Source organism: Diuraphis noxia, unplaced genomic scaffold (assembly GCF_037042655.1).
Source record: "Diuraphis noxia isolate RWA-SAM2 unplaced genomic scaffold, SU_Dnox_SAM2 contig0003, whole genome shotgun sequence".
In the NCBI taxonomy this organism is placed as follows: Eukaryota; Metazoa; Arthropoda; class Insecta; order Hemiptera; family Aphididae; genus Diuraphis; species Diuraphis noxia.
Window position 1 is genome coordinate 17,998,531 of NW_028301713.1, and position 21,487 is coordinate 18,020,017.

The 21,487-nt window shown below is 28.4% G+C and overlaps 4 protein-coding genes and 1 long non-coding RNA gene across 11 annotated transcripts; 2 read left to right on the top strand and 3 right to left on the bottom strand.

Annotated features, from left to right (window-relative positions):
- Positions 1-3,058: 3,058 nt before the first annotated feature.
- On the bottom strand, positions 3,059-8,812 carry KLHL18 (Kelch like family member 18). 3 transcript variants are annotated; one of them, XM_089222061.1, is made up of 11 exons: positions 8,626-8,812; positions 8,118-8,338; positions 7,914-8,044; positions 6,654-6,794; positions 6,344-6,539; positions 6,118-6,275; positions 5,511-5,647; positions 5,205-5,427; positions 4,828-5,044; positions 4,152-4,321; positions 3,059-4,089 (listed from the first exon to the last, which is right to left on the bottom strand). In XM_089222061.1, the coding sequence occupies exons 2-11, from the start codon at positions 8,319-8,321 to the stop codon at positions 3,864-3,866; spliced, it is 1,803 nt and encodes a 600-aa protein (XP_089078187.1). In that variant the 5' UTR covers positions 8,322-8,338; positions 8,626-8,812; the 3' UTR covers positions 3,059-3,863. The 3 variants fall into 3 exon arrangements, with proteins under 3 accessions (XP_089078187.1, XP_089078186.1, XP_089078185.1); XM_089222060.1 differs by having other exon boundaries at positions 8,425-8,812; XM_089222059.1 differs by having other exon boundaries at positions 8,408-8,812.
- LOC149056903 (uncharacterized) lies at positions 6,831-7,664 on the top strand. Its single transcript, XR_016190718.1, has 2 exons — positions 6,831-7,374; positions 7,441-7,664. It is a non-coding gene; the product is annotated as an uncharacterized LOC149056903 (long non-coding RNA).
- An 817-nt stretch (positions 8,813-9,629) lies between the features above and the next one.
- On the bottom strand, positions 9,630-15,363 carry LOC107162067 (uncharacterized). 4 transcript variants are annotated; one of them, XM_089222065.1, is made up of 9 exons: positions 15,132-15,363; positions 15,028-15,066; positions 14,797-14,962; positions 12,511-12,671; positions 11,654-11,806; positions 10,455-10,520; positions 10,269-10,386; positions 10,068-10,195; positions 9,630-9,984 (listed from the first exon to the last, which is right to left on the bottom strand). In XM_089222065.1, exons 3-9 carry the CDS (start codon positions 14,923-14,925, stop codon positions 9,888-9,890), a joined length of 852 nt encoding a protein of 283 aa, XP_089078191.1. In that variant the 5' UTR covers positions 14,926-14,962; positions 15,028-15,066; positions 15,132-15,363; the 3' UTR covers positions 9,630-9,887. The 4 variants fall into 4 exon arrangements, with proteins under 4 accessions (XP_089078191.1, XP_089078189.1, XP_089078190.1 ...); XM_089222063.1 differs by having other exon boundaries at positions 15,019-15,066; XM_089222064.1 differs by having other exon boundaries at positions 15,028-15,363.
- A 101-nt stretch (positions 15,364-15,464) lies between these two features.
- Zip102B (Zinc/iron regulated transporter-related protein 102B) lies at positions 15,465-18,602 on the top strand. Of its 2 annotated transcripts, none has more exons than XM_089222066.1 (5): positions 15,465-16,022; positions 16,096-16,210; positions 17,609-17,737; positions 17,827-18,116; positions 18,179-18,602. In XM_089222066.1, exons 1-5 carry the CDS (start codon positions 15,927-15,929, stop codon positions 18,392-18,394), a joined length of 846 nt encoding a protein of 281 aa, XP_089078192.1. In that variant the 5' UTR covers positions 15,465-15,926; the 3' UTR covers positions 18,395-18,602. The 2 variants fall into 2 exon arrangements, with proteins under 2 accessions (XP_089078192.1, XP_015364269.1); XM_015508783.2 differs by having other exon boundaries at positions 15,468-16,022; positions 17,821-18,116.
- A 175-nt stretch (positions 18,603-18,777) lies between these two features.
- Positions 18,778-20,338, bottom strand: Pfdn4 (prefoldin subunit 4). Its single transcript, XM_089222067.1, has 4 exons — positions 20,129-20,338; positions 19,648-19,752; positions 19,240-19,362; positions 18,778-19,173 (listed from the first exon to the last, which is right to left on the bottom strand). Exons 1-4 carry the CDS (start codon positions 20,165-20,167, stop codon positions 19,024-19,026), a joined length of 417 nt encoding a protein of 138 aa, XP_089078193.1. The 5' UTR covers positions 20,168-20,338; the 3' UTR covers positions 18,778-19,023.
- Between the last annotated feature and the right edge of the window lie 1,149 nt (positions 20,339-21,487).

Here is a 21,487-nt window from a genome sequence, read left to right on the forward strand (position 1 = left end):
CTCTCTCGCCCCTACCGATTATTTAAAAAGCACAGTGAATTTTCAACTCTGATCTCCCAGATGTACCAACTAGACATGGGCATCCTCAAGAAAGGCAATACGAGGTATTTGCTTCCTCCCCCGCCCCAAAATTTTAAATTTGTTTTCTAAATCATTATCTGTTACGCGCCAATTTAGAAAACAGATTACTTTTAAAATGTATAAAAAAATCTTCATTTATTTTTTAAACTAATAAATTATGCCCCTCCTTAGAAAAATTTCTGGAGACGTCAATGCAACTATAGATTCTATTTTCTACTAAAAAAAGTGTTTCCAGTCGGCACTATAAAATCAATAGGTACACTTAGGTATCAGTAATACGACGCTTAGAATTTAATATACATATTATAGGTGATCAATTATATCTCTTAATAAATGTACCTACTGTATTATATTTTTTGATTACCTTGTGGCAATGGTCTCCTTCTGCCTAACCCGAAGTTCGGTTAGTAGAGTTTTCCGAAACGGGTATGATCTCTGAGGTTGTACAACGGTCCGTGGACGTGGCCAGGGCTATTAGCTCGTTTCCGTCCAATCGTCACAGATGGAAGACGGTGTTTGGTCAGAATGTAGTGCTTTTCGAAGCCTATGGTCGCCGGCATGGTACAGTAATTGGGCAACGGTCCTGCGGTACAATAATATTGTCGTTTTATCACAAATATCATAAAATGTAGTAAGTATGACGATATATAAAATATATCTATATTATTGGAGTGCCTATAGGTACTATTATATCTATAGCATAGGCGCAATGAAGTGGGGGCTAGGGGGGCTTAGCCCCCCTCCCAAATAAAGCCATGACTTACGAATTTCTTATTCGTCATAGAAAAAATATACACGAGTTAAACGCGGGTTAGTGTGACTTATACAATTCTAGCCCCCCCCCCCCCAAAAAAAAAAAAAAATTGACCCTAGTTGCGTCTATGAGTAGCAGTGAAAATAGCAGTGACTGCAGGCCACTTCTCGTATTATGATATTTAACATATAAAATAATGATATTTAGCCTAAGTCGCTACTTGTTATTTAAATCATACATTCATACCTATTTAATATTTTTCTCTGATAATATCACTAAAATATCAATTGCAAATTTCACAGTCGCGTACCTACCACATTAATTATTCATAGTATCAGTATCAACAGCGCCCCATATATGAAAAAAAAAATATAAAAAAACGAAAAAAATAGCAATCAACAATCTGAGTAACAGCAGTCTGTGACTGCTACTTTGGAATCCGTGTGAAAAAATCACTGCTTCCTACAGCTACATTACGCCATCACTACGATGCGGTATTACGAATGGCCATCTTGTAAAAATTTAATTACTTTTAAAACGGTTTTTGGTACATATTTCCGGACGACTAATAAAGATACGAAACCTTAAAACTAACATTATTTCCTCGGCTTTACCAGCCAAACGTAAACGAAAATTGTTTGTTATTCTGACAATCCATGATGTACTTACCCACGAAAGTGTAGCCCTCGACAAAACCACGGTACCCACTACCTACCTTTGATACCATTCAACAAGGGTGGGCATTAACGCCATTAACTAGTTAAAAGGTAAAACTTTTCGAAATTTTTCGTTTATTCGTAAATACTAAATATTAATACTTAATAGGTATATTATTAATATAAAATAAAAATAATCTAATACTGTAAAAATTAATAACACAAACATTTGACATTTCTGTTCTTTATCTTGATGAAATAATTTATTTTTTATTGATATATTTTGCTATAGCAAATTTAATCTATAGAGTAAAGATAAGCACAGTCACTCTTTGTGTGAGTTACATAGGTACCTATACTAGTTTAAAAATAAATAGATTAACTTTTTTTTAAACTGAGTTAATTTAATATTTTTTTTCCATATTAACTTTTAACTTATCGATCACGTGTCCTGTTAACTTAACCTAACTTGAGTTAATTATTTTCATTAACTTATCCACCTTTGTCATTTGATGGCAGTATGAATAGACTTTTATTTTATGAAAATCATTTTCAACTCTCATCCATTCAATGTTTGATGAACATTAATCAGCAATTGCTCATCGACATATTCTTCTGATTAAATATTCAAAAAAAAGTTTGTTGACAAATGTTTATGTTTTTTCATTCATTCATGTTGTCACTAAAAAAATAATAAAACATAATCAAAATCACTATGTGTAAAAAAAGACCCAAAATTATGACAGAAAATTAGTTTAATGACTATATATATCTACTAAAATGTTTTCAATATTATTCTATACCGTTGGTACTTAGTACCTAGTTGAACAAATCCATCTGGTAATTTATAAATTTATAATATTATGTTTAATATTTTGTAAGTGCACTTATGATCAAATCGTAAACCAATGATATATTTTTATCAAAGAAATAAAATATTATTTTGGTTTCATATTATAATAAATTTTACGTTCAATTTTCCTGAAATGATAATATTAACAGTATTAGGTACAATATTTTGGTAATTATTTTTCTAGAAAGTTGAAGCTTAAATAAAATGAAAATTTTCAAAGCTTTAGGAAATGGTTCTACTTTTACTTGAAGTATAACTCTTATACTGCAGAGTAAATCCAGCTTTTATGTTGTATTTCTTTAGTGAATGTAAAAACACTTTCTTTTGAAACATATTATTTCATTGACACAAAAATATCAAAAGATTTGAAATAACATTTATATTATTATAGAGGTCAACGCTGAACAAACATATAATATGTACATATATATTATATATCTTACCTGGATTTAACATCGAATTAGCTTTCTTACTTACTTTCTTATAATTTTTTGTCTTTTTCCCTATTGATTAGGTATAAATCATTACACAACGATTCAACTATAAAAAGTATTTATACAAGTACAAACATGATGTATATTAATATACATAAAATAACATTTTTTTTTTTTATTAGCTTGATGGATAATTATGTGATTATTATTTTAAAGTATAAACAAGTTTGTAACACTTGTTTATTACATAATTTAATAAGATCTAATAAAAAGGAAACAATTTTCAACACATCACTTTTAATGCAATATTCTTATAAAAGCATAAAACAAAAAAAGGTTAAGAAAACATATTATATAATATTATTAGTCATTATGTTATACATTTTAAAACAAAATAACAACATTTTTTAGTCATGTACGCTGTACATTGTACAGTAACAAGTTCCAAGTTTTACAGCTTTAGATTAGAACAATAGGTATTGACTTAAGTTTGGGTTATTTATATAATTGAACGATAACATTATGTTCTTATATACACCATTAATATTCGATTTAGTATTGTAAAATACCTCTGATTAACTAACACAAAAACATCTCCCATTTATATTAATGATATAAGCAATTTTGTATAAACAAATGGGTAACACAATATAGGAATGAGAGCTAGAAATATTTCACAGAATAAGAACTTATATTATATACAGGAAAGATGGACCTAATTAAAATCAGTAAGAAGAAATATTGAATTGCTGCAATCAGTGGTACAATGTGAAGACATGCAATACACAAAACTGAGCAGACCTATTTAAGCTTATACAAGCTGTAGGTAAGGTCTGGGCTGAATTCAACTTTTTTTATATCACCTAGTGCTCAGGTTGGAATGACTAATGAGTGTTTGATAAACAATTGAATATAGATTGCACAGTGATATCGACTATCAAAATGTGACAAAAAAGATCAGTCAATGTAAATAATATAACATACAATATTGTTTTTGTTGCCTATTCTATCGCTCGCACTGCGAGTAGGTATAATAAAGGTATAATAATATGTGATAATCTTATTATTATAACAGACATAAATATTTATGGAACTTCAGGTTCTTGTATGGGTATAACACCAACTCCGACTCCACCTTCATGGGCACACATGGAGGCTGCAAATGTCCAACAGTCAGCTTTTGGGTCGTACACTTCTACAGTGGGTAGATTCAAAAATCCATCATACCCACCAATGGCCCACAATTTTCCAGCATTGGCTACCAATGCCACACGGCTCCTTGTCACGTTCATTGGAGCCACAAATCTCCACCTGTAGAACCACAATAGTAAATTAAGCCACACTTAAATTAAACATGTTTTGTATGCCATTACTTGTCTGTCTGAGGATCATATTCTTCAACAGTTTGTAAAAATGTTGATCCATCATATCCACCACATGCATAAAGTTTACCATTCAATGTAGCCACTCCTAAGCGACACCGTTTTATTAACATAGGTGTTACAGATAGCCATTGACCTGTATATGTATCATATCGTTCAACCTGTAAATACAAATAAAATATTAATTATTAATCGAACAATGATTTTTTTACAACTTTTAAAGGGATAATGTTTATAGAACCACATAATCTTTATACAGATAGTATTACTTGTATAATTAGAAAGAAATTTGTGTTTTTAGTTTATTACCTTTAAAGTAGGTTAGCATATAATAGATAAAGAATATTTTGGACATACATTTTTCAAATCTATGTCTATTTTAGTATATTTATTTTTAAAATTTTATGAACATTTTCTTGTGAAAATTTGCATTTGTATAAAAACAAAGTAAGATGGATCTTAAAACAAGAAATCAAATATTTCTGTTTTAAGATTTTATAGTAAACTATTTATTTATTTTTAAATTTTGTAAACTATCATTTACTCCTATTTTATATTTATTATTTTTTTAACTTTTATGGAAAATTATACGTATTTTGATATCTATTTCAAAGTTTAATATTATGTATTAATAACTCGTATTGCCTTTTAATAATTATCAACTTACAGAGTCAAAAATACTTAGACCATCATGACCTCCAAGAATATAAATATATCCATCAAATGCGACTACACCACCAGCACTGCGATGTTTTTGCATTGGTGTAATGATTGTCCAGCGATCTAAATCGGGTTGATAACATTCAACAATATTTAATGAACTGACTCCATCAAAACCTCCACACACGTATAGTCGGTCATTTAGTGCAGCTGCTCCAAGGGCGCTAAAATAAAATAAAGTTTTAATTTTAAGAAATATTATAATATTATATTAAAATATTGTTGTAGATAAATTATAGTTGTATTGTGCATAAATATATTTTAGCAAACCAAATGCTTGTTTAAATTGCTTAAAAAATGTGTTATTGTATCAATATGACTGACCTACGTTTTCGATGCATTGGTGATACTATATTCCAAGATTTTGTTGAAGGATCAAATACTTCTACTGAAGATAATCTTTCAATTCCATTATACCCTCCAAATGCATACAGTTTATTATTTAGTACGGCTACTCCAACTCTACTACGTAATATGCTCATAGCTTCTGCAAGCTCCCATTGTTCAGTTAAAGGATTATAGATTTCTACAGTACTAAGTGAATCACCTAAAATAAAAAATGTGCAATGTTTTATTATAAAATTAAGAGATTATTTGAAAGTCAACCAAATTATTTAAATACGCAAATACCTGATTTTGTAAGTCCACCAACTGCATATATGTGCCCACGAATATAACTGACACAACGAGGTCTAGTGCGAAAGCTTTGTAATAAAAGTCTTCTTTCAGGCATTAAATGGTAGTCTTTAGCTTCATCTAATAAATCTCTAAACAATAAATAAATAAATATGATATATTATTATAATCAATCTTAATGCAAGGTAACAAATTAAACAATTATAGGCTATTATCATTATTGTAAATCATAAGAGTTGGTAGGTTTAATTCGCTATGAAATTTTGATTTTGTATGCTTAATACAAATTGATTCATCAATCAACTAAATTTGGTAACCAACAATATTTAAAGATTGTATAATATTATTATCTGTAAAAAAAATTATACTTTTTTAAAAAGTATTTTAACATATTTTAAGTAATTTTTTTTAGTCATTTGCTTTCTAAAATATAAATATTGGATCTAAATACTTTAAATCATTTAAATTCTATAAATAAAAAAATATTAATGAAATATTAAAAAAATTCTAAACATCATTATTCATAATCATATAACAAATAAAATATGACAATTTATATTTAAAGACCAAGTAACACTTATATACTACAAGAAGTTTTAACCTGCATTCGTGAGATGATCTAATTAATTCTTCAGTAGCAACTCGATCAGCCAAGTAATGAGGCGAAAGTAATGGTAACCTTACTGCAGCAAGCAATTGAGGAAAACATTCTTGTCTCAATTCATCTTGTTTCACCCAACGAATGGTTGCTTCGAATACCTAAAAAAATTTTAATTGTTACTTTTTGATTTTATTATTTTACATAACTATTGTAAAATCAATATTACCTGTTCTTCAGATGCTTGAAGCGCATCTTTATTAATTATGTCAATTATTTCAGAAATATTGAGGTTCAAAAAGTCTTCAGATAGTGATATATCAGGAAAATATTGAGCTATATATCTATTAGAATCAGTCATTAAGCCATAGCAGCCCAATGAATCAGCTAATGTACGTACTTTTAAAACATTATTTTGATGAAACCTATAAAATAATACCTATATTATAAAATATCTTACAAAAAAAATTGATTTGTTATAGTTATTGACGAGGTTATTGAGTAACATGTACTTCAACAAAAAATTAAATTTTGATTACCTTTCTTTAATGAATGTTGCACAAGCATTTCGTACCCATTTCAACTGCAAAAATGAAGCTCCAATTAATAGTGACTGAACATTATTGACATTTATTGATATTCGACCACTGTATGCAAAATTAATCAATGCTTCCAATGCTCTATGATTAAAAAAAAAAATTACATTCTAGGCACCTTTTTTTTATATATATATGTTACCGGCAAAGACGTAAATTAAGGAATTAATGTTAATGACTAGTCAATAACGATATTTCCGATCAAATTAGGCAGTACACGATATTGACTAGTAAATATCGTTAATGTCTATTATAATCAGTCAATGATGCAATTAGAAATATCTCCTAGGTAATGACAATAACTCCGGGATTTTTCAGGCATAATTGACAAAAATATAAAATATTCTTGCGTTGTAAAATCGATTTATCTAGATATAATAAGTACGTACGATAAAGCTGATAAATCTAATCCTTTTTACATTTTTGGATTTTTGTAATATCTTAGATTCGAACAAAGATCAAATTAATAATCATAGACAAAGGGCCATAACTAACCTTTAAAAGCAAGCACAAAAAATGATGAAGTATTCTAATACTAAGTTAACAGAACTTCAAGTAGGAATTACTGTAAGAGTACTTATACCTGACGTGGATAGAGCACGTGGCTCACCCCTTAATCTTTTGGCGGTCATTGTTTCATATGAAGCTGATATGTATAAATTATGTAAGTACAATAAAAATTAATTGTTAAAATAAATTAATAACAATATTAAAATAAATTACTATGTAGGTACGGAGTATGGCATGCTAAAAAATAGGTTCACTAGAGCACAACTCGTTCCGTGTCCTGAAAATATATTGAATTATGAAAAAACAATCGCGACTGCCGGAGTAAAAGAAATTACGGTTCGTGAGGCTGCTGGAGATTGTGAAAATAAATAATTATTAATTATGTATAATTTATCTTGTATTTTTACATTTCTGACCTAATTAAAATATTTCGTTAAACATAATTATCAACATTGCCTATCAGTATTAGACATTAAAGTAAGTTCCTAGTCATAGTTCTAAATGTGTTAACAAAATATTTAAATTTTACAACCTTGCCTATGTTGTCAGTTAATTCCTAGGCATTGACAATATCGACTACTAATGTTAGGAATTTATAATATTGGCTAGGCATTTACGTTATTAACTAATTTACATCATTGACGGTAACATATATATATTTAAGAATTCTCTTTGATTTAAAATAAATCTTACTCAGGATCAATTCCGTGCATCACAATATCTTTCTGGGTACTTTCAATCATGTTATGTGTAAACATAGCATTAAAATATGGAACCGTGGCAGCTAACACTATACGATGGGCACTAAATGACATGTTTTCTACCTGATTAAAATTGGTTACCTTGTTAATAATATTCAATGAATAAACAATAACCATTTTCTGTAGATTTACTTACTTTCAACGTAACATCGCAAAGTTTTCCCATACGGCGTATGCCTTCAATAGCCGAGAAACTCTGAGAAAACAGATCGGCCTGATGATACACAAAGTATTCGTTTTCAATTGATGACGATTTCGGGAACGGTATCTTTATGGCAGAGTGCAATTTGGCCGGATTAAATGCCATGTTTTGTTGATCAATCGTCGCCTCTAATGCCATCTCGAAAAGCCTCTGTCCTTTGAGGCAATTTACGCAGAAAAAAATAATAACAACAATCACACAAAACAAAAATCTAATTTACTAACACACAGATGTAACTGACTGTTTAAAGCTGGTACATTTTCGTTGCCAATATCAGTAAATGTCTATAATATGCCAATGTCAACGTCTACACAAAATAGATGAAATTTCAACTATAAAAAAAATAGTCTGTGGTCCCTGGCATTATAATGATATTAGCATCGCCAAGTTTTTCTATTTTCTACGAATTAAATAATGAGGGACATGTTCTTAGATCATATACCTTGTTTTATTATTTTAAACACATTGACATTTTTTTCTTTTTAAATACTATATAAGAAATACTGAAGTACTAATAAATAAAACAATAAAAATTAATAAATGAAATTAAGTTAAATTGTTATAAAAAATCGTGTAGAAAGACTAGAAAGTAAATACTAAATACTGAAACTTTACTCGTAGTATCAAGTATGATAACTCTCCCGTACTGAATGGGCCGTACACACGTTAACGCAACTTATCAGTAAAAACGGTAACAATCACAATAATAAAGAATCTACAAATTGCCTACGCATATCTTAAAAGGAGTTTTTTTTCATTAATCAATTGATTTAAAGAGAACATCCCGGTGCGTCCCCTTTTTAGTTTTTACCTTTTTTATAGACCGAGTGCTTCCGCAGTCTAACCTAACCTACTTTTGATGAACGCACTCGGAACACTAAAAAAAGGTTATTTCGGGACGCACTCGGGAAACTCCCTAATATAATTCTAGATTTAAAGGCAGTGGTTCCAAAACGTTTTATCTTTACCATCCCATTATTCTAAAAATACTAAAAAACACTCGTACAATGTAGTAACGCAACAACTCCCCCCCCCATTAATATTTTAACTTCCATTGCCTCCCTGGACAAATCTAGCGACCCTAAGCGGCTCTATCACCCACTTAAGAAAACACTGGTTTATACTATTCAGTTAAAATTTGAATTTGAGGTAATAATATTCTGTTATTTAAATTATCTATATTGTAACTACCTATTGATTATGATGAACCGCAAGTAATCAAGTCATTTTTTTTTAACCATCCTGTTAACCATCAAAAAACTGATCACTTAAAAAAAACAACAGATTTTGAGTGACGAATATTCTAGGAATTCATACAGAAATTAAGTACCTATTTAAATAATTAAATATACTTCAGTACATATAATTTAAGTAATTTTTTTTAAACTAATTCATAACAACTGTTGTAGAACTTCTTCTTTTAGGTGCCAATAATCAACTACCATGTTCAAGAGAAATAATTAGGTTTACTCAAATAATTTAATTTTTTACAGCTATTTAATTTTGATTAACTAACTATTTAATTCTTATTGCCTTTAACAAATTAATCAATTTCAATACAAATATTACAATATAATTATTAGTTTTTAAATTAAGTTTTAAATTATAAAATATATGCAGCTAAAAATTGTACAAAAACTACATAGAGGTAGTCAAAACTTCTGGCATTATAATAGTGTATGCAACGTTTTGTAGACATTAAATTTAGGAACTGTCTGATAAATAATGATTAATTCGTTCTTCATTGAATTTAGATTTCATTGCATCTTTTTCAATCTTATCCATTATTTCAATATTTAAACTGAAATAGAGGTCAATAAAATTAATTTTAATTACATATATATATATACATAAAAAATAAAATAAAACTAAGTAGGTATATACCCTTGTCGCAATAGTTTCAAATCTTTTGGTTTAATAAATGGAAATCTATGATTTCCTGAATTTAAGTCAAATTTAATAGATTTTAAATATCTTTCTTTCATAGATTGCCATGTACGGTGTCTACATACCTACAAAATTAAAAAAAACATGAATCTTGTTACAAGTTTGAAAACAAATTTTTAAATATACTTATTAGCTTACGTTATCATGTTCCATCTGTTGCCACATTGCTCTCCCTTTAATATCAAAAGCATGATTGTTCTTAATGATATATTTAACAATATTCGTCTCTTCTTTGTGTGTATAAGGCATTCTTGTGCTTCATTAAAAATATTTAAACATTAAACATAAATTATATACAATGTTAAATAAATGCATTATATTTACTGTTTAGATGGGGAAGCAATCTTTGAACACTTAGCTGACACACTGTAATCAATATCATCGTTGGAGCTAAAATTAAAATAATTTTTGGTCAACAATATGCAAGTAAAATTAAATATATGAATAATAGAGTTGAGATGATTTATCATTCATGTATTTAGTGATAATAATAAACAAACAAAAAGTTTAAGCATTATAAAATATTTTGATCACAAAATGTTAACTCTTTATTCAGTGTTCTTTAAGTTCTCAACATGCATATAATATAATATTTAATTTAATCATCAATTAAAGTGCAATTTTATATTTTCATTGTATATTATTATTTATGAAATATATTATAAATAAAAAAAATATGTTAATATATTAATTTTTATAAAAAAATCCCACTTCATTAAAAATAAAATTGAATGGAACACTAAATATATTGAATATTATTTGGTTTATTTGATATTAATAATAATTATTGGACGTATTTATATGTAGTAAGTCTAAAATTTCTATAAAAAAATTTAGTTTGGTCAAGTGGTGCATGACAATTTTCAAATTTTACATGTGGTATGCAGACATAAAAAGGCTAAGAACCCTGAATTAAAGTATTTGTTTAAATTCACCAAAAATAAACATAATTTCATCTGTAGTTAAGATAAGAAGTAAGAAATTTCAAATGTTCTTAAAATCTAATAAAAATGTACTTATATAACATATTAAGAGGACGCCACACCCGCATGTGTTGTCTCCGTCTTGGTGTCTTACAAACATATAACATAGCAAAATCTGTTTAGCGCGGGACAACTTTACTCCCTTTGTATTTATAGTAGAATTACCAAAATTCCACAACTCATTGGGAAGAACTTTATCTGTGCAATAGCGTTGTTATTTTTTTGATAACATAAGTACACTTTAAGTTATCAGTTTGAGAACATAAGTTTTTTCACTTAATTATTAAAAATTATTGGTTAGTGCTATCAAAAAAATAACGACGCTGTTGTACAGATAAAGTTCTTCCCAATAAGTTGTGGAATTTTGGTAATTCTACTATAATTACAAAGGGAGTAAAGTTGTCCCGCGCTAAACAGATTTTGCTGTGTTATACGTTTGTAAGACGGAGACAACACATGTGGGTGTGGCGTCCTCTTAAGTGTGTATTTAGAATAAGATGATGACCAATGTATTTCAATGTAAAAAATAGGCATACATACCTTGTGACTTGAGATGATTTGTTGATTGGGGTTTTAGAAGTAGAATTTTTATTTTCCGGAATCGAAACTAAATCAGACCATCCTTTAGTTTTATAAATCCAACAATCAATTATATCATCTTTGGTATAATTTGAAAGACTTGTGTTTTTGATTCTATAAAACAAATATTAACATTTAATGATGATAATATTTTGAAAAAAAAATAAAAAATAATTTTTCAACATAATTATCTAGTTTTCCATTATATCAACTACACACTTGATGCTAATAATGGTTAACTATCTTTGCGAACATTTTATGTATTATTGGACCATAAATGATGTTGACAAAATTATGTGAAGAATATTCAAATATGAATCATGGCATAGTAATAGATTGGACTAATTACACAGAAAAATATATAATAAAGCTATGAAAATTTTTAAATTATCAAAAATCAGGTGGGTGATGACTGAAGACCAGCTTTTTCAATTGATGAGAGTATGTTTTCAAAGAGAAAAAAAACAACAGTAAACTAACCAGTTGGCTTATTCAACCAAGTGAGGTACTCTTTCATTGTCTCAGTTATGAACATAAGACAAATTCTCTAATATTCATGGTCACAGTAACACAGTTATCTAATAAAGTGGAGCACGACCTGTTATCAACTTTTAAAGTGGTATGACTAAAACTATTGTAGATCTACTCGGGCATTTAAACATCATACATATTAAAATATATTTGTATGTAAAACATATTAAGATAGACATGCTAGAACAATGATTGTTATTATAATTATTACTTATTAGATATATAGTGTATTATGTTGTTATTTTTCAATTCCTTCAAAACAAAAATGTGGTGATGTCGATACTCACAAATATTTGGTAGGATCAGGAAAGTCTTTTGTTATAAAACAATCTTCTATGTATTTGATATCAAAAGCTGGAATTTTTTCATGAAAATAATTTGATTGTTTTGGGTTTGTGAGTACCATTGTATGGTCATTTGGTGTATCAACTACAGCTGCAAACGACTTCTGTAAAAATAAAATTTAAGAGAAGTTTGAAGATTAATTATTTACATATATATCATTTTTACTATAAATAGAATAGGTAGATAAGGATTACACAGTTTTACCTAATGCTTACTTCAATAGCTATAAAGATCAAAAATTAAATATTACTTTTATACACCTAATACCTAGGTACTTAAAAATAATTATTATTTTTAACCAAATTTAGAGTATTTGGAAATATCTTAAACATGTAGGTAGATTGAACCACATAAACCTAGGCATATTAGCATATTACAAAGGTTGATCAAAAACTGTTTGAAGTTCAAATAATTTAACAGAATTGTAGGTGTTTTGTTTGAGTTTGAAAGTTGAACCAAAATTTTAAAAATCAAAACCGAACCGAAATCAAACAAAGTTCAAAATTCTATGATTAATTCTAAGTACAAAAAAAAACTACAAACACTAAATTTTTCAAAAAAATAGTATTAATTAACTTTTCTTATAATAAAATTATGAAAATAAAATAATTTGAAAAGTCCAAAAGTCAAAAACTGTAAGTTAATAACTTGTAGCTATATTGGTACTGACTGATGGTCGATGATAACAGTTCCTAGAAAAGAACATGGTGTTACCAATAATAGATGGAATCCCAAACCAAATATACCACACAAAATTAGATGTTTCACTGAATAACCATTTATTAAAATTGATAGTTGAATTTTATTATTGTTGTAATAAATGATAACAAAATGAATTATAAAGTCAAAAAGAATAATGATATCTGGTTTGGTATATCGATGTTGAGTATCAATCATATTTGGTTTGAGTTTGACATCAACACTATCAGATCAACATAATATGCTTAATAAGGGAGAGCAATTGGACCTGGAATACAGGGGCTCGTTTATTTTATACGTCCATGTAAATTAGTTAGTAATTTTTAAAAATTGTATATGTATGCTTATTTTGTATCAAATATTTTATGCTGTGGGTCAATCATTATTTAGCAATAAATTGTAATTATTATAATAATAATATCTGTATCACTTGTAAAGAATTTTATTTTATTATAAAAACTTTGGGTTGCATTTGTACCCAAAGTTTTATAGTTTAGTTCTCCCTCACCAATTTGATTATTTTTTTTTATCAAAACTTATATAACTCGAAAAATTAAGAACAATGGTGCTATAAAAATTTGTTACACTTACTTACTTTTGAAATTATAAATTTCAAAGTTTACAATTTTACGTTTATATGAATTCGCTGAACACCGCTTTATAATGCAATGCAGATTTATACTATATACTTGTGTTACTTTAACTGGCCTTCGAGTCTGGCGACCAGAGCCAAACTACTTATCAACGAGCAACTACTTATCATTCTTTAGCAAGCACCCTTTGCAAATTTCAAAAACCATAATTTTATAGGGTTACAATACGTAAGTACCAAAATAGAAAGAAAAAAATGTATGAAAAGCCTAGTAAATTATAGCGTATTAGCTATGCGTAAAAAACGCAAAATTGCTTACTTCCAAAGGCTAGTCGTGTAATTACAGGAGTGCACGAGGTGCACTTGCAAACTTCTGGTATTATGTAGCAGATGCAAAGATATGCTTTAGCACCTGCAGACGCTGAACTTTATACCTATAAAAATGTAATACCTACTAGATTTCATTGATTTTTTTAATTTTCTATACACTAAAACATTTTATTATCATTATAGTTAATTTCATATTAACATTATATTTTTATAAGTATAATATTATATTATGGCACAGATACAGCACATACCTATACAGTGTTCAAAATATAGGTACCTACAGATCTTGGTATTTGATTATGTTATATTGTTATCGAATATAAAAAGATATCTACAGTACACGTGGTAAAGCAATTAGCTTTAAATATGACTTAATTTGCCATTATGATTATTGAACCGATAAAATTTTTGCACATGCTGAAATTTAATGAAATTATGTCAATGCCAAAGGCCATCACTTTAAAATTAATTCTGAGCGAAAAATTCTGATAGCACCATCGTTCTTAACTCGACGAGTTACAAAAATGTTGATAAAAAAAAATAAAAATGACGAGGAGGAACTAAACTGCATTTGTTCCGGTAGGTACACAACAATAACGATACTTACAGTTAAAAGTTTGTAATAGAATCTATCTTCAGTATCATACTTAAGTACGATCTCCATACTTTCCATTTCAGAATTTAGGAAAAAAAAAGTGTTCTCTGCTTTGTCAAAATCTATTGACATAAAATCCATTTTTCTGTAGGTACTTGTTACTACTTACTCTGAAAATCTGAAAACAATGTATTATAAACGACGTTTTTAAAATATTAGAAATGTATGTCTTACAGTACTCACTACAATGCCAGTGACCAGCGCTCACTATAAAAGTACTACCTATATAAACCAAAAAACTATAGTGACAGAGATCAAACAGGAGAGGCAAATTGGCGATTTCGTACCTTTGTCCAGCAAGGCAGCAAATGGCAATGGCGGCAGCCGGCAATAAAGAATCATTTAATCATAATAAAATTGGGTCTATCCATTACCTTTCTATAAATGGAAATGGAATTATTGGAATTTTTCATATTTTTAACATTTTAACAGTATTTATTTTATCATTCTATAATATTATATTATTCTAAATGCGATATCTGCAATGGAGAGCTCATGGCAAACATACCGTAACCATGACAAAATATGAAACAACCGCGATTGAAGATAAATACATAGGTTTGTGATAAAATGACTTAAATCGTGGCAACAACCTGTCCTACCGTGGTTGGAATGTTGGATATCAATATTATCAGTACGTGTACAAAACATTCATGTTATGATCATTTTTCCTCGTATGAAAATTGGTAGTAATAATGTTATTTAATTGGTACTTTGGTAGGTAATGGGTAGTTGCACTTTTCAGCGTGCATTAGGTAATCAATGGCCAATGATTTGACCTAATAACAGTACTATCATGCCAGTATGTAGGTACTTAAGTAGCGGCATCGCAAAATTCAAAAACAAAATCTCTACTGCCGTTTGTTGTTTACTTTACACAAATGACAACAATTAGTCGCGATTATTTTCCCAGTTAACTAAACAAGTTCATTGTATGTGTAAACATGTTTTTTGTGCTACCGAAAAGAATACAATATCACTCGTGTGGCGCTCAAAACATTTGTCGGTTTGAAGCCACCACCACTGAATGCACTTCTGCAATTCCGTTTTAAATCCGTGTTTGTTTTTATTTACTCGCCACAATGGATGAATCGACGTTCCTGATGCTGCTGTCTGTCCTGATGTTGGTGGCAAGCTACTTATCGGGCAGCGTTCCACTAGTGATGACCATGTCAGAAGTGAGTATAATCTATGCTGGCATGCTCACACGTCCCTATCATAATATCATATGCCTATATTGTGTTTTCGTAGGCTAAATTGGAACTTGTGTCCCTATTCGGAGCTGGCCTCCTGGTCGGTACCGCATTGGCTGTGATCATACCCGAAGGAATCCATTCCCTCTACTCGACTGTGGCACCGCACAAAAGTTTGTTCATTTATTAATAGGTGTACATGGAAGGTAGATAATTGTCAGTTGTTAACAGGTCTACCAAAAACATTATGTACAGTCAAAATGCATTAACTAACTACCAGAAAATACATAATTTAGTAGGTAGTAAGCAATTAAAAATCACAGGAAATTTTGGTCAACATATGGAAGTGTAATTAGCTCAATCCATGTTCAATTAGTCAATAAATTATGTTCTATAGGTTATTTATCTTGATTTATATAATTATCTGGTACTGGTTGTTATTGCCTCCACATGCTGTACAAAATGAATGGCTTCACTAATCTTATAATATTTATATGATACATAATATTACTACATTATCAATATTAATTATTGAGAAATTATGGTTTTAATCTATAAAGAATAAGGAACAGCACTTGTAAAACAACATATTTTTATTGCAATATTTATTTAAGTTTTTTTTCTCATTTGACTTGTTTTATCCATTTTGGATCTTTAGTATTCTATCAATAAAAATGTTAATACTTTTAACATTTTTATATCAGAATATAAATTGTTATACGTTTGTTAATATAACCTAGTTTAAATTTAAAAATAATAATGAATATTCTTGAATGCAATAATGCTGATCTCAAAAGCTCACTCTGACATTAATTCTTAGAAATACTGAATATTTAGTTGTTGACCTGTTTTATAGATTTTTAAACAATTAGTTAAACCCGGTTTCTCTAATCATTTAGATTTTAGACTGAATAATATCTTTTTATTTCAGGTATAGCACACTAAACTTGTGTATTTCTATTGTATTGTGAACAATATTTTTCTTCTATTGAATTATCTCTTCTATTTTAAAATATCAATTATTGAATGTGTATGTATGATTATATTACTATAAGTTTAATGCAGCAATAAAAACTAATACTTTTTTTACAAGACAAATAATATTCTGGTGGGTTCATATTTCTACTATCCATGAACCGTATTTGGCCCAAAAGTAAAATTTATAATTTTCACAAAAATCTCAAACTAAGATAGTAAAAACTGGAAACTTTAGATTAAAACCTAATAAATATGAACTTCAATAAATTGCATTAAATTTGATTCAACCATAAATGTTTGTTTTAAATTAAAGTTATATTCAAATTGTGACCTGTGAAAATTTTTACATTTTATTTTTAAGCCCTTGACGGCTTGACGTCAAAAAGATACATAATCCCTGATTATACTATTTACTATTTATACTTATGCATTTTCCAAATCATTACTTTTATTTCTAACATAAAATGTATGAAACGTGTCACATGATGTCAATGAGTTCATATCTATCTATACAAATTATAATTATTTATTTTATCTAAGTTATTCTTGTAAATAATATCTCACTGACTTGGTGCCAAATTTGATTTTTTCAGGTGCTGATAATATAACAGTCTCTGTAGACTTCAGTGATGTGAATTTTCATTCAGTGATTGGAGTTACATTAGTATTAGGATTTACACTAATGTTGCTAGTAGATCAGCTGTCATCAAAATATACCAAAGGCAAGTATTAACAACCAATAAAAATTAAATTTGTTTGTTTGTAAAGATTTATTTTTGAGCGCTAATTTCAATAATTTATTAAGATGTAGAAGCAGGATTTGCCAGTCGCAACTCAGGTAGCTTGACAGCTACCTTAGGTCTTGTAGTGCATGCAGCTGCTGATGGAATTGCTTTGGGTGCTGCAGCTGCCTCGACTCAAACAGAAGTAGAAATGATAGTTTTTATCGCAATAATGTTACATAAAGCACCAGCTGCCTTTGGTCTAGTCACCATCCTATTACACCATGGACTTGACAAAAAAAGAATACGTAGACATCTGTTAGTATTTTCTATGGCGGCACCCGTAGGTGCACTACTCACTTTCTTCTGCATAGGACAGGTACTTGACATTTGATATAGTTATTGAATTATTATGTTGATATATTTAAATATATATTTTAGGAAAGTAAAGAAACATTATCGTCCATGAATGCCACTGGAGCTGCCATGTTGTTCAGCGCAGGAACATTTTTGTATGTTGCTACAGTTCATGTACTTCCAGAACTGATGGTCAAAGCTTCCAGAGGTGGCAGTGATACTTTTAATCCAATACAATTGTTATGCTTAGTATGTGGTACTGTGACACCGTTAATGTTGTCGGTCCACCATGGCCACTAAGTACAAAGACCAAATACATTTGTACGTCTTGTTTCTTTATTATTGCATGACAATATTATATTTCAACAGTACTTTAACAATCAATAGAAAAACTCAACAAGCATAAACGCAAGTTATTTTTATGAACCTAATTTTGTATTCCTTAAAAGTTAAAATCAATACAGAAAAAGGAAATTTTTTGCCAAATGTTAAGAATTTCATCAAAATATTGTATCAATTATTTTAATGTATCAATCGCTCTACATATCCTCTATTATGTAACTAGAATTTCAATATGTTTGGGTTCAAGTAACATTGTTTTAATAACTAATGACTAAATCATTTTTAACTGGATTTTTTTTTTTAAATTACATAATACCATAGTTAGGAAATACAAACACACATTTTCTAGTTGTTTTTAAATTTTATATTATTGTTATTATGTTAATACAATATTCTTTTATTTTTTATAATTATAAAATGAATAAATAAAGTTATTATATAAGTTTTTCTTAATTTAAGTTATATATTTTTTTATTAATTGAAAGCTGGGTTACAAGTTTTTTTTTTAAAATATAAATAAACATGTGATTATATTTTTAGTTTTAATATGAAATTTTATAAAATTTTATTGAAGAAATATACATATTTTAATCTTCAGCTTCTAAGTTTATATTGTTACCAAATTTTCCATATAAATGTGATTTTAAATCACTCATAGTTGATGAAATATCTTTTATTTTTGTTTCAATATCCTTCATCTCCTTTCCAACAGTTTTCTTCAATTCTTCCAAATTGTTCTGTGTAAAAATCACATTAGATTAAGTAAAAATTAATTATGATAATGGAAATTATGTTAGGCATACCTGTGCTGTTTCTAAGTTATAATATACAAAAGTTTCGCCAGAAAGGTATGGAAGATTTGGACAATCATCCTCGTCTAATAACATCAACTCTTCAGAAGCATCTTCCAAGTTCTTTAATGTTGTCTAAACAAATTAATCAAAGATGAGTTGGTCTCAGTGTAGCAATCAAAAGATATAAGTATTTAATGTTTATGATAAATCAAATTAAATTAAGTTTCTTCTAAAATTGTTTAGTATTATTATTGGGATCTGGTACTGTATAATTTACGAAACAATATAATTGAATACAAAATCAGATATTCCATTGATGTATTTACATACTTGGTTTACAAGTAGTTAAGATTTAATAATTTAAATAACCCATGATAAGATTTGAAGGTATAACAAGAAAAAATAAACTCAACTTACTTGTTTCAATTTTAATTCATCCCTGTATTCATCAACACGTGCGTTAAGCCTTGCAAACTTATTGATTTTTTGTTGATCATCAAATGTTATGTGGACATCAGAATCCTATTGATCCATACAAAATTTAAATAATATAATATTAAATAACATTGAGAATTAAAAATGTAAGCTCAGTATTATTAAAAATCAATGTGCATATATAAATACTATAATTGAGTCATATAAGTAGTGTAATCAATTTATTATCATATAGAAAAACAAGTAATACTACATGAGTTTTAAGTCATAAAAATAAGAATGAACAAATTAATTTTGAAGTGTTAACAAAAAAATTTAATTTATGTTTATTAATAAAATATACTTATTTTTTATTTGGCTTAAAACACGTGACACATCTATAGCAAATTTTAAAATATAATAAATGAAGTATGAAGTTGTTACCAATAACTTTTAACAATGTGATAAAAGTTGAAAAACTTACTGGTTGAAACGTTCCTTTAGACACTGACGCTGAAGCCATTTCGAAATGGTAGTTTAAGAATTACAAATTTTGGATAGGTAATACTTGGATATTAAATTTGTTCGTTCTTCGTTTTTCGTAAACTTTCGTTAAATAGTTCTTAATTCACGTCTTAGTCGTCTTACAGTTTACACCATCTGAAAACTTACTGAGAACTGACTTCTAACATGTTTTATCTATGGATGTGATAATATTGTGATACCTCAATGAGGCAGTGATAAGGTAACCACAGTTGGTGATACCAAAGAACAAACGTGATACCTGAGCCACGGCAATAGATAATTAATTAAGCTACTTTTAAGAAGTTTTATTAAGAGCCCGGACAAACATTTATTAAATTTTATGGCTTATGGCCCTGGCTGAGTTGATTCTCAGCATTCAGCAACATATTCTGTTTCCACCAGCCCAGTTAATCCCTACAAGCTTTCACCGTATTTATTAGTAATATACTAATACAATAGGTACTATAATAAACAAAGCATTAACTTATTGACAATATAACAATGATTTTTATTCATTAAAAGCACTTAATTATAACACCTTAGTTAATATATTATTATAAGGTAAAGCTTTATCAATAGTAACTCTCAAGCTTATTTTTGATTCATTATACATTTTTCCAGTGGTTTTTTTTTAATTTGGATATCTATTTTACAAGTATAATAAATTATAAATAATGTTACAACTTACAATAATAATTAATAAATAATATTTTATATTAAATATTAATATTATTATATATTATTTTATGACCAGATTAACTATTGACGATTACCTTATTTACTAATTAATTATAATAATTAATAAATAATATTGAGACATATTGTAAAAATATAATAATAAAAATTAATATTGTAAATTTGTAAATAATGTGTTTATATAAGTGCTTATCAGTTATTGATAAGATATGTTGATAGTAGGAAATGGCGTGCGCGCGCATGCGCGTACGTAACTTGGAACTAGCTGCAGTGATCCGCTCGTGGTGCGAAGAGGATCGCACTCATGGGTATAGTCTATACCGCGGTTACCTACATATTAATTTTACAATACATTTATGTTTTACTTTTACATCACTACTACAACTGTATACAGTGTGTTTCCTTTTAAAGGTAACACTAAATAATTCTGTCCAGTGACATCGGATTAATATGCGGATTTCGGGAGGGAATAGGGAATATATAAATACACATTTCTTGACGATTTTTACATTTTTAGATCTATCCGTGTGCGCATGCGCAATACAACTTGCATTTTTTTAAATGGCAACAGGTGTTTTGAATACCAAATTCGGATAGACCGAATTTTTTTAAGTCGATTTGG

What these genes read in the sequence shown, in the direction of transcription:
- LOC107162067 (XM_089222065.1), bottom strand. Translation starts at nt 14,925, where the DNA reads ATGGATTTTATGTCAATAGATTTTGACAAAGCAGAGAACACTTTTTTT. An exon ending in AACAGATGGAACATGATAAC is followed by an intron (nt 10,196 to 10,268) that starts GTAAGCTAATAA and finishes TTAATTTTGTAG; the next exon opens with GTATGTAGACACCGTACATG. An exon ending in TTGAAACTATTGCGACAAGG is followed by an intron (nt 9,985 to 10,067) that starts GTATATACCTAC and finishes CCTCTATTTCAG; the next exon opens with TTTAAATATTGAAATAATGG.
- Pfdn4 (XM_089222067.1), bottom strand. Translation starts at nt 20,167, where the DNA reads ATGGCTTCAGCGTCAGTGTCTAAAGGAACGTTTCAACCA. An exon ending in CTAAAGGAACGTTTCAACCA is followed by an intron (nt 19,753 to 20,128) that starts GTAAGTTTTTCA and finishes ATGGATCAATAG; the next exon opens with GATTCTGATGTCCACATAAC. An exon ending in ATGAATTAAAATTGAAACAA is followed by an intron (nt 19,363 to 19,647) that starts GTAAGTTGAGTT and finishes TAATTTGTTTAG; the next exon opens with ACAACATTAAAGAACTTGGA.
- Zip102B (XM_015508783.2), top strand. Translation starts at nt 15,927, where the DNA reads ATGGATGAATCGACGTTCCTGATGCTGCTGTCTGTCCTGATGTTGGTG. An exon ending in TAGTGATGACCATGTCAGAA is followed by an intron (nt 16,023 to 16,095) that starts GTGAGTATAATC and finishes GTGTTTTCGTAG; the next exon opens with GCTAAATTGGAACTTGTGTC. An exon ending in GTCATCAAAATATACCAAAG is followed by an intron (nt 17,738 to 17,820) that starts GCAAGTATTAAC and finishes TAATTTATTAAG; the next exon opens with ATGTAGAAGCAGGATTTGCC.
- KLHL18 (XM_089222061.1), bottom strand. Translation starts at nt 8,321, where the DNA reads ATGGCATTAGAGGCGACGATTGATCAACAAAACATGGCATTTAATCCG. An exon ending in TTCAAGCATCTGAAGAACAG is followed by an intron (nt 6,276 to 6,343) that starts GTAATATTGATT and finishes AAATTTTTTTAG; the next exon opens with GTATTCGAAGCAACCATTCG. An exon ending in AGATCATCTCACGAATGCAG is followed by an intron (nt 5,648 to 6,117) that starts GTTAAAACTTCT and finishes TTTATTGTTTAG; the next exon opens with AGATTTATTAGATGAAGCTA.